At 40.3% G+C, this 12331-nt stretch overlaps 1 protein-coding gene across 2 annotated transcripts in view; it reads right to left on the bottom strand.

Moving 5' to 3' along the window:
- Positions 1-9971, bottom strand: part of SLC30A5 (solute carrier family 30 member 5) — a 29788-nt gene extending 19817 nt beyond the window's left edge. Inside the window, exons 1-4 of one of the 2 annotated variants that reach the window (XR_004982799.2) lie at positions 9604-9971; positions 3769-3891; positions 2123-2189; positions 778-863 (exon numbers count right to left, since the gene is read on the bottom strand). Coding sequence is in view for 1 of the 2 variants with exons in the window: in XM_036408814.2 (XP_036264707.1) it covers positions 778-863; positions 2123-2189; positions 3769-3891; positions 9604-9689 (362 nt within the window). In the remaining variant the exon portion in view is untranslated. The remainder of the gene's footprint in view (positions 1-777; positions 864-2122; positions 2190-3768; positions 3892-9603) is intronic. The other variant, XM_036408814.2, reaches the window with a different exon arrangement.
- Positions 9972-12331: the final 2360 nt, after the last annotated feature.

The following is a 12331-nucleotide window of genomic DNA, read 5'->3' as shown; positions in this document are numbered from 1 at the left end:
CCAGCATTGTTTGCAGTAGCCCAATATTGGAAATGCCCACTGATAAGATAGATTATGTAAATTAGAATATATCCATTTAGTGGACTATATTATACAGCAGTAAGAATGAAATTCCATGAATATACTAATAGAGAATTGTACACTTTAACCTATAGCCTGAATGTTTGTGTGTCCTCCCCCAACCTATTCATATGTTGAACCCAATCCTTAATGTACCCGGAAGGTAGAGTCCTCATGCATGTGGTCCCTTATAGAAGAGACCACAGGAACTCCCTTGCTCCTTCTACGAAATACTGACTATATCTCACCTTGATCGTGAATTTCTCAGCTTCCAGAACTATGAGAAATCAATGTGTTGTTTATAAGACACTAAATCTATGCCATTTGGTTATAGCAGCCCAATGGGAAAAGCATGCTGCAGAAAAACACATGCAAGTAAAAACTTGCAAAGTTAACGATTAAAAAGAAAAAGAAATACATACATATATGGTAAAACTATAAAGAAAACCAAGCCCTATATATTTGTTGAATTGAACCCAAAGCTATAGAAGTCATAGAAGTATTTGTATGTATTTTGACACAAATATGTATTTTTTTCATTTTAATTTCTTTATTGGTTAAGGTATTACATATTTGTTCCCCCCATACCCACCCCCTCCCGACTCCTATACTCACCCCGGTATGACACAAATATTTGACATAAAATCTAACGAGACAAAACTAATATTCAAAATGAAGAGCTATAAACAAGCATTCAAAATATATATTTTTATTTACCTTAGTGGTCCACAAAGAGTGAGGCCAAAAAACCACAAGAGTGAAATGATACACCCAGCAACTGCATGTTTAAATATTTTGATCCACTATAAATGGAAATAAAACATTAAAAATTTCAGTCATAAATATCTGTAAATCTTAATACACATAGGGAAATATAATAATGGCAATGCAAATACTTTAAAAGCTAAATAATTACATTATTTTGAAATTAAATAGAAAATGTTAAGATCCTTTAACCAAATTTGAATTTGAAGACAGTATTCTGGTTTCCAGGAGTCTGTTGGATCTTGAAATCTTTTTGTCTCTTTCCCCCTTCCCCCCAAATTAGTTTATCACTAATGTACTAGGAACATTTAATATTTTAGTCTTTAAATTCTTTTCTATCAGAAATAGTAAGTGCTTCAATACTTTGAAAAGAGAGAAAAAAGTTAAGATGTGGTTTAAAATATTAATCCTATTTTTAAAAACAATCTTGGTCTCTAAAACAGGTACTTAAATTTGCCATTCATAATAAAAAATCATGGCATAGATTTCCAAAAGTAAACATGTAATAGGGGATAACTACTATCCAAACAGGTGATTATATGAGAAGATTATGCAGAACGAAGGACCTTTCTGGTATGTATCTTGAACCTCAGACGACTAAAGGGAATGATAATGATGATGAGGGTGACATAGTATGTATTGCAGGCACTGTTTATAGAATTTATATGTTAGGCCCTGTTTTAAGAATTTATATGTACAAACTCATTTATTCCTATGAAAGTGAGGTATTATTATTTCCATTTAATAAGTCAAATGACATTTGTAATAGGTTCTGGGTCATGTCTCCATGTCTGACTTGTAAACATTTCAGAATAAAGATCCTGTACTAAAAAAAATAATTATATGCATGTTTTAAAAATGTTCTACCCTCTTCTGCATTTAAAAATATATATATATTTTATTGTTTTTTTACAGAGAGGAAGAGAGAGGGATAGAGAGTCAGAAACATGGATGAGAGAGAAACATCAATCAGCTGCCTCCCGCACACTCCCTACTGGGGATGTGCCCGCAACCAAGGTACATGCCCTTGACCGGAATTGAACCCGGAACCCTTGAGTCTGCAAGCCGATTCTATCCACTGAGCCAAACCGGTTTCAGCTACCCTCTTCTGCACTTTTAAAAATTCCGTTATAGTTTACTCTTGATGCTCCAATTCTGAATAGATAAGCTAACTGTGGGAATGTTCTGCTTTGTACTTAAATTACTCGTTAAGTAACCCTGATCGAGGAAAGAGCACTGTCATCTGGCCCAGCGACTGGGAAGCAGCTAGGGAAAAAGGATTCAGCAAAAAACTCACCTGGTGTCTGGTAATACTTTTTCCAGAAGAAAATGGCTTTTGAAACAAAACCAAAATAAATGCAGTCCTGTGGATATTGAAACATTAATTAATCTTAAATACAAGATTTGGTTTTAAGTAAAAACACTTATTTTAGATAAATACATACACTATAACTTGAAAAGTATGTTAACCTCTAAAGAAATTACACTAAAGAACAATACTTATTGTGTGTGTGTGTTTAATTTCAGAGAGAGGAAGGGAGAGAGAAAAAAATCAATGATTAGAGAGAATCATCAAGCAGCTGCTTCCTATAGGCCTGCTACTTGGTTTCAAGCCTGAAACCCAGGCCTGTGCCCTGACCCAGAGTTGACTCCTGGTTCATGCTCAGCTATTAAGCCACACTGGCCAGACAATATTTATTTTAATAAGGCAGCCATTGCAATATCTTGGGAACTCTTTTTTTGCACTTGCCTTCTGAACCAGTTCAAAAGCCACAAAAGAAAAGGGTACTTTTTAATACTTGAAATACTAAAGAAAAGAATTCCAATCTTATCCAAAATTTAGTAATAATAAATCTTAATAAAAATGGAGTACTAATTGTATGTCCTTACCTTTCACTTTCCCAAAATAGTTACATAAAAATGCATATAAATATTGCTTAAAATTTCCTAGTCAAGTATCACTTTCCATAAATATTACAAAATTATACCCCCAGGAGTTTTTAACATATTTTTATTAACACAGAGGGTAATCACTATCAATCTCAAGAATATTTAGAGAATTTCTTATTAAATGCAGAATTATGTTAAGTTTATACTATATAAAGACCTTGGACTATGAAAAAAACATGTAGAGAACACAGTCCAGCATGGTTTATCTTAGAAAATAAGGAACATCTGGGCCAAGACAAGTCTCAGGTAACATTCTATGCCTGCTGGAAGATTGGACTATACCGGTGGTATAGCTTGGGAATCACTAGGGCCCTTTTAGGACTACTATCTCTATACAAACAAATACATTATTTGCTTGCCTCTTATTCCCTCAGGGGTGTACAGGGAGCTTTCAGAGGCTAGCTGACATTAAGATACTGCAACAGATTGTTTTTAAACAGAATGAGAATCTAGCTGTCTTCAATTAAGCAGAAAGTTGCCAAACCCTCCTTAACACAATTGAAGGTAAAAGTCCATGTTTTTGGCAAGCTATTACTGTACAACAATCCCTTTTGTAAAAAAAATTTCACCTAGGGATATGCTTATTGATTTTAGAGAGAGGGGGAGGAAGGGAAGGGGAGAAAGGAGAGAGAGAGAGAGAGAGAGAGAGAGAGAGAGAGAGAGAGAGAGAGAGAGAGAGAGGGAGGGAGAGAGAGAGGAGAGGAAAACATCCATGTGCTCTGACTGGAGATGGAACCTGGAAACCAGGTATGTGCCCAGACTGGGAATTGAGCTGGAAACCTTTTAGTATTCAGGATGACGCTTTAACCAATGAAGCCACACTGGCCAGGGTTATTTATTTATTTATTTTAAAAGTCAATCTCTTTGTACTACTAACCTTAGGTATTCTATTTCAAAACATTCCACACAAAATTTCCTAAATATACTCAGTTAAAACAGGATTTTCAAAGAAATAAAAAAACATTAAGGAAAAAAAGAACCAAAAACACTCACCCAAGCTTTAATATAAAAATGAACTGAACAATGTGAACTGCTTTTAGGAGATCATATGATTCAAAAAGTCCCACTGCCTTCAAGAATTTAGTGAAACATAGTAACACAATGTATTTCGTGAATCTGAAAAATAAAAGCAGAAACAAGTTTCAGTATCACTGAAATCACAAGGAACTCTAATCTTTGCTTTTCCTTATTATATAGGTAGTAGGAATCATTATAAAAAGTATAAGCATACATAAATAAAAAATGAAACAAACAAAAATCCAAAAAAGGGAAGCTAAAGTCCACAGAGTTAGCTAGGGTCAAGCCCATGACACTTTTAAGTATGCTCTTTTTAATATGTCACACAGAAAATCAAAGTTCATCCAAAAGATTTTGAAAATTCCCATCCTCTAAACTGTTCCAATTACACATTCACACTGGTCCACATGAACAATAAAATCATCTTACATATTAAATAAAATGTATATTAGAATCTAAGATTAATTTAGTAATATTAACCCATTTAAGCTAGAGGGGGAAAATCAGAGAGGTAAGTAAATTAACTATATTAATGCTATTTAAATACTCTTGTTGTGGTAGCAATCAAAATTAGCCAATAAAAATAATCGTTGAGCTAGAAATCTTTTATTTATTCAGCTCCTAACACAGGGACTTGCATAACATGTGTTCAGTAAACATTTACCAAATGAAAAAGTGCTAACTCTACAATTAAACTTATGTGAAACAGTAATATTTAGTACAGTAATATATATAGTGCAGTAATATAGTACATAAGAGGCATTCAAGCTTCTGGCAATTAAAACTACCAGCAACTCAGCCATCAATTCACAATAAAGAAAAGGATGGAATCAAATAGAGGAAAGGCCTTAACTAGGTGTAAAAATAAGGCAATAGGACAGAAACACATACATACATAAGGAACAACTGTCAACGAAATAGGAAAGAAAAAACAAAGAGCCCAGCTGGTGGCGTTTCCATTCCCGTCAGGGCACATGCCTGGTTGTTGGCTCAATCCCCTACCGTGCAGGAGGCAGCTGATGGATGTTTCTCTCTCAACATTGATGTTTCCAACTCTCTATCCCTCTCCTTTCTTCTCTTCTGAAATCAATAAAAAAATATTTAAAAGAAAAAAGTTTCAGCCGAAACCGGTTTGGCTCAGTGGTAGAGCGTCGGTCTGCGGACTGAAGGGTCCCAGGTTCGATTCCGGTCAAGGGCATGTACCTTGGTTGCGGGCACATCCCCGGTAGGGGGTGTGCAAGAGGCAGCTGGTCGATGTTTCTCTCTCATCGACGTTTCTAGCTCTCTATCTCTCTCTCTCTCTCTCTCTCTCTCTGTAAAAAATCAATAAAATATATTTAAAATTAAAAAAAGAAAAGAAAAAAGTTTCCTTGCATTATAGTGTTACTAGTTTTTAAGAGCTTGTTTATGACTAAAGATGTTAACCATTTCTCATACATTGCAAATGAAATGTCTTTTGTTATTATTTTACTCTGGTGTTTCACTTTTTGGTTGTATCAAACTTATACATTAAATATAATTAAATATAATCATGTTCTGTTTAAAAGAAAGAAAAAAAAAACAACCCAAAGAGTAGGGAAAACAGTTACAGTAAAACCCACAGCAGTCTGGGAAATATTGATGTCAGCCAAGAGTCTTGTACATTCTTCATGTGCTATTTAGCCATCCTTCAAATATTCCTCGCGTCCTTTACTATACGATAGATGCCAACGAGACCCAAGAGAAACCTGACAGGGTGGCTTTAGGTACAACCTGTTCTCTTCCTTATAAAAGGGCAAGATATAGCTAGAAATCCTTTTACCTTTTTTTTTTTCTTGCCTTCAAGGGAGGGCTTCTGTCTAAAACTTACCTTTAAAATGTTACACATTTTACAAGCCTGAATATGAAAGTCACACTTAGGAAGGCAGAGAGCAAAGACAAAAAATCTGGTTCCAAGGTTTCTTAAAAAAAAAAAAAAAAAAAAAAAAAAATCCTCACAAAGGATATGTTTTTATTGATGAGAGAGAGAGGGGAGAGGAAACATCAATCAGTTACCTCCCGTAAGGGCCCACCTCAGAACCTTTTTGGTGCCCAGGACACCAGAACCAACTGAGCTACCCTGCCAGGCAACCAATGGCTTCTTAGACGTAAGGTTACGTCTCTATTTGTTCAGAAAGCTCTTTCTTTGGTTACTTACATCTAAACACATTTCTAGGTATTATCGAAGACTCTAAATATTATACATAAAAGAGACCCTGTCCTCCAGGAGTTAAGATCTTAGGTTAACCCAAGAAATAATAGAATTTAAAGGGCTAGATGTAGAAGCAATTATGTAATTGTGATCAAGGAAAGCAAAGATCATCTTCAGAATTTGAGATGTATAAATGCGCACACGAGGGCAAAAGAGGAATCCTGAATCAAGAAAAAGGGAAGAGTACTTCCAAGTACAGAGAACAACATACACAAAACGCTGGCACTACGAAGGAGCCACTGAAGAAATGACTGTATTTAAGCCCAGTTCACCAGATTTTGCTCAAAATGACCTGAAGTCACTAAGGACAAGGTAAATTATATTTAAATACTAGTTTTAAGAAGATGGGAGCAATATGAAATTATTTCTAAATAATTTTTGTTTAATGTATTAACAAAATGTAAAAATACTGGCACTTTTAGCCAGGCTGGCATGGCTCAGTGTTTGAGCATCGACCTATGAACCAGGTCACAGTTCGGTTCCTGGTAGGAGCACATGCCCAGGTTGCAGGCTCGGTTCTGAGTGTGGGGTGTGCAGGTGGCAACCGATCAATGATTCTCTCTCATCATTGATGTTTCTATTTCTCCCTCTCTCTTTCTCTTTGAAATCAAGAAGAACATATTTTTTAAAAATAAAAATAAAATTTGGCACTTTAACAGCAAGATTTAGTCATATGGAACATTAAATACTTCTTGACGTTACTATTATGATCTTTCTGATACTAATTTTCTTTATTCCATTTTTAATTCCCTTTTAATAAAAAACAAAAGCACACCTGAGAAGCTGGTCATTATAAAAGTTTTAAAGAAAGTCATTCCTAATTTCCTTCTCATAGGTGACCAACTGGGTTCGTACATCCTTCCAAACCTTTTACTTTGCATCTCCATGAATTAATACACATCTTTTAGATACACAAAGCTCAGGTAGCAGAGCGCACCCACGGCTGTGAGGCCCAAGGCTCAGGCAGCCATGGTGGCCGCCAGTGGCAGCAGCAGCAGCAGTGAGTGATGGGATGGTGCCTTCCCATGACTGGCAGAGGGAGGCCAGACTGCAGCTTAGGCTGGGGGCTCAGGTAGAGGCGGTCAGGTACGATGAGGCTGGCAGGGGGGCAAGGTAGGGGTGAACAGGTCGGCAGGCAGAGGCAGTTAGGGGTGATTAGGCAGGCAAGAAGGCAGGCAGAGGGGTTAGGTGCCATCAGGCAGGCAGGCAGGTAGTTAGGAGCCAGTGGTCCTGGATTGCGAGAGAGGGATGTCCGACTGCCGGACAGTCTGAGATCCCCCGAGGGGTCCGAGATTGGAGAGGTGCAGGCCAAACTGAGGGCCCCCCCACTTCCCTGCACTAATTTCGTGCACCGGGCCTCTAGTGTATATTTCAAAATAAAACAAAACACACACACAAAAAAACAAAAAAAACCTGTGTAATTCAAACACAATTCACTCAGGAAATATTCAAGTGTCTACTACATAGAAGCACTATGCATGGGATTTGGATAACTGACTCCCTGTTCAGTTATTAAGTGTGTGACATTGGGAAACTTAACTTTTCTACATCTTAGTTTCCTAACCTGTCAAACAAGGACACAGCTACTCAGTTTGCAGCACTGTGGTAAGGGCTAAGTTAGAGGCTGTACTCAAAGCATTTGGAACATAGGAGTAGCTAAACAAATGTTGGCTGCCACTCTCTGCACATTTCTATAAAGGACTTATACATGCCAAAATAGAAATATTTAAAACAATTTATATTTGTGAATTCATGCATTAAAAAATCCACAATTAGCCCTAGCTATTTGGCTCAGTGGATAGAGCATGGGCCTGTGGACTGAAGGGTCCTGGGTTCCATTCCAGGTAAGGGCACATGCCTGGATTGCAGGCTCCATCCCCAGTGCGGGGAGAAGGGGGCGTGGTGCAGGAGGCAGCCTATTGGTGATTCTCTCATCAATGGTGTTTGTATCTCTTTCCCTTTTCCTTCCTCTTTGAAATAATTATATTTAAAAATCCACCATTAAAGGATTTGTCAATTAGTTTTTGTTGCAGATTATAACCAGTATTTTATTTTTTAGTTTTTATCAAGAAAAACTCTTGAAACCTGGAATCTATTCAAAATTCAACCAGTCCTGAGTTGAATTTGATTATGCTACAATAGGAGGGCAGCTCTGCTAAGTAAATAATGCAAATGTTGCAAAGGACTGTTTCCAACATCAACCTAAGGCAATAAGTTCTAGTCTAGAGTAACAACTTTAAACTGTTTATTTAAAAATAACTTCAAATTTACAGAAAAGCTGCAAGAATAGTACACCCTTTACCTAGAGTCTCTAATTATTAATGTATTGTATCATTTGCCTTATCTCTCTCCCTAAATACAGGCTTAATTTTTTTCTGAAGTATTTAAGTTAAGTTACATACATTATGCTCCTTTATCCCTAAATACCTGTATTTCCTAAGCATATAGCCATTCTCTGATAAAATCAGCAGTTATCAGCTTCAGGAAACTTAAACATTAATACGATAATTTGATCTATCGTCCATAGTCCAATTTTGTCAGGTGACCTAATGCTGTCCTTTTCAGCATTTTTCCTTACTAAATCCAGACCAGAATCACCTATTGCATTTAGTTGTCATGTTAGAGTAAACATCTAATATCTGTTATTTATAAAATGAGTTGCTCAAAATAGATGAAAAAATTAAACTCGAACTACAAAAGTGCAGTTGATTTAAGTTGTTTCAGCATCTTGTGTTGTTTCATTTTCACAAAAAATAGTAATACTATTTCTATGATGTCAAAGCATTTATCAAACCAACTTTTAAGTCTCAAAGAACGAGAAAACCTTAACGTCATTAAAAACGAAGGCAATGCACACCAGTTCCAACCACACCGTCAGGCCATGTTCCATGCATCTTGGACACTCAGGACTCAGGACAGGTCGAGGACACGCCCCAAAGTGTCACTGCCAGTCCCTCCTGGGGTCACTTACAGAGGAGTTTTCACTTTTTACTCTGAATCTCTGTTCTGGGGACTTTCTGACAATGAGCACACACATCTCTTATTTAACAATACAATACACCATGGAAGGAAAAGAAAACCAGATGGATTCTTGACGTGTGGAGTTACTGAGCTTCGAAGTTCAACCTGTTTGTACTTTGATTTCTTCCCCGGGAGATATGACGGTGACAACTTCCCCTAATTTACACTGGAAGATGTCAGGGAGCTAAGAAGTCACTAAACTACTATTTTAGGGAGAAACCAACAAAAACACGTCTCTTGGATCAGAAAAACCTGTCCCTGAGCTGATCGGCAGGTTCTCCGGTGAACGGTCTGCCGAAAGCCTCCCCGACTTCAGACCATTCATTGGGCAGCGGGGCCGGAGGAGCCCGGGGAGCGATGAGCGGGGAGCCGGGGGCGCGGGCCACGCGCCCAGCCCAGGGGCGCCCCGGGCTGTCAGGGGTCGGGAGCGGCGCCGGTCCCCGCGCGCCCGGGGAGGCAGGGCAGCGGCGGGGAAGGTGTGTCCGGGCGGCCAGGCTGCCGTCCGGATCGGCGGGTGAGTGCCCGCGAGCGCAGGCACGTGGAGCGGGCCGATCCCTTACCGAGCGCTGGGCACGTCCACCGGCCCGAGGCGGCCGCCGCCGCCGCCGGGGCCGGCGAGCACGTCCCCGCCGTATTTCTCCTCCATCCCGGGCTCAGGAGCCGCCGCCGCCGCTGCCCCCGCCGCGCGGTCTCCTCATGTCGCACCGCTTCCGCGGAACAGCGGGCGCCGCGCGTCACTCCCCCATGGCAGCGGCCTCGTGGGTTCCCGCAGGCCGGGCCGCCGCCGCCCCGGAGCCGCCTCACCAGCGCGATCGCGTCGGGACTAGGCCGCGGGCAGTTCCGGCGGCGCCGGGGTGCCGGGAGGTGCACCGGCACGGACGTTGCCAGGCCACGTCATCGGGCCCAGCAGCCTCCACTCCCGGGGGAGTGCCCGGCCCCGCGCCTGCGCACAGCGCCCTCGCTGCCCGGCCCTCCCCTAGGCCCCGCCCACTGCGGGGTGAGTGCCCACCCACTGCGGGTGAGGCCCCGCCCACTGCGGGGTAAGGCTCCGCCTCTCTCGTCGCCTCCATTTGCGTGCTTACCTGGCCCTGCAGCGCCGCCTATGGGCCGTCGGGGATATGGCGGAGACTTGTCGCGCAGAGGGAGGGAGGGAGGACCAGGACTTATTTGGGTTCTTTTTCTGTTGCTAAAATGCTAGGAACATGGTTTCCTACGTCTTGGTTTGTATGCCAGTCCTGCCACTTAATAGTTGTGTCCCTTGGGCTTTCTGTATCTCGATTTTTTTTTAAATAAATCTTTATTCAGATTATTACAATTGTTTCTCCTTCCCCCTCCCACAGCTCTCCTCCACCCAGTCCCCATCCCACACTCTGCCCTTACCTCCCCCCTACCCCCCTCTGTCCTCATCCATAGGTATATGGTTTTTAGATTTTATTTATTTATTTATTTATTTATTTATTTATTTTATTGGCTTCCAAAGGGGAGTTTAAGGTCAAAAGGAGTTTCGGGTGTGCCCAGATCCTATTCATCAAAATCTGGGTAAGCTCCTTATTTTTGGTACAAGATTTAGCATATCCAGACCTGGATGAGTCAAGGTCCTATTTGTTCCTCATTCCAAGCACATGGATTAAGAAATCAGTATACCTCGATTTTCTTCTCTGTAAAATAGACATAGTAATACCTGTATCATAGGTTTGTTGGGAGGATTGTATGTGTTGGTAAGTGAAGACTGTCTAGAGCAGTGAATCAAGTATAGTTATCAATACATTATTATTGCTCAGGGAAATCTGAGGGGAAAAGGGGGCTCGGAGCGGTGTAAATTATGATTAGTTCACAATCCTCTTCTTAATTTGCATATACATGACGAGTCTTAGTAACATACAAAAGAATGAGAATCACAGTCTCTACCTGGTGGAACTTCATAACTTAGTCTGGGACATTTAGTCATTTGAGAGCAAGGCCTGGGTGGCAACATTTCATGTTATTGGCTTTTCGTGTGGAAGGTTTCCCAAATAATGTGTGATATGGGTATAACCAGAAAAGGCTCACTGATAGGCAGAACAGGGCCTGGAACTGGCAAAACGTTTTGGATACGGCACCGTGGAAAGCCGGGCGCTGTGAAGAACACGGAGGAAGGACTGGCTTTTAAAGCTAACAATGCCTGTTTTCCCATGTGAGGCAAAGGAGAGAGCAAACATATTGTACAATACCCCTCAGCTGTATTGAGGTTTTAACTTCAGAATGTTTCATAGCATTGTTGGTTTATTGAATTTGTACAACAATGGCCATATCTTTTACAGGCACTAGGTGATACTTGTTGGCCCAGAGTGGGACAGAGCAAGCAAAGCCCACCAAAGAGTAGCATTCTTTTTTATTTCTGTCCAAAATGTGTTTATTGGGACAGTTCCCCACTCTCCTTGATTCCGGTGTTTTTAGTGCTGCTTCCTTCTGAAGTAGTGTCTCTGGAAGTCTTGCTTTTCCTCCTCTCGGCTGAGAGAGGACCGTAGAGCATTCAACACACAGAACCACTGTTTGTGCATGTCTAAGGATGGTAGTGGCATTTCACATTCATGAAGTAGGAAATGGGGCTCTGCACTCGGTACCTGTTCTTCTCTTCTGGAGAGGATTGAAGGAGATTCTTAGCCAGCCGTATGTGGTCCTGGGGAATTCGTCTCACCAGAAAGGGAGTGACATTTTGCTTTACTGTCTCACAAAGTGGCTTTTTTTGGTAGCAATTTTTGGATAGAATTTTTATTTTCTAATTTGAATGACAGTAGCAACAACTATCATGTTTTTCTAGAGCTAGTTCTATTCCTAGAGAGAACTAGGCAAAATGGCATGTATAAGTTGAAGTTAAATTTCATCCCAAGTGGAACTTGAACTCACTTAATATTTCTGATTTGGTTAGAATTATGACACTATTTTTTTTTATGCCAATATAAGTACATTTGCTTTAACTAAGGTGTGGGTGTTGGAAAAGTGTCTCTGGTTTTCTTATTCCTACTCACTTATCAACCCACTCCAGCTTAGCTTCTGCATTCATCACTCCCCAGAAGCAACTCTGCCTTGGAGATTTCTCAGCAGTATGCTGTCTCATCTCTCTGTAGCTTTCAGCATAGTTAATCTCTCCTTTCATCTTGGAACCTTCTCTTTCCTTGGTTTCTAGAACCCCACATTTGCTTGTGTCAAAGAAAGCTCAGGTTCTTTTTCATATATATATTGATTTTTTACAGAGAGGAAGAGAGAGGAATAGCCAGAAACATCGATGAGAGAGAATCATTGATCAGC

The sequence above is a fragment of the Pipistrellus kuhlii genome, unplaced genomic scaffold (assembly GCF_014108245.1).
Source record: "Pipistrellus kuhlii isolate mPipKuh1 unplaced genomic scaffold, mPipKuh1.p scaffold_m20_p_4, whole genome shotgun sequence".
Classification (NCBI taxonomy): domain Eukaryota; kingdom Metazoa; phylum Chordata; class Mammalia; order Chiroptera; family Vespertilionidae; genus Pipistrellus; species Pipistrellus kuhlii.
Note: the sequence above shows the minus strand (reverse complement) of the source record. Positions and strands in the feature narration are given on the sequence as shown.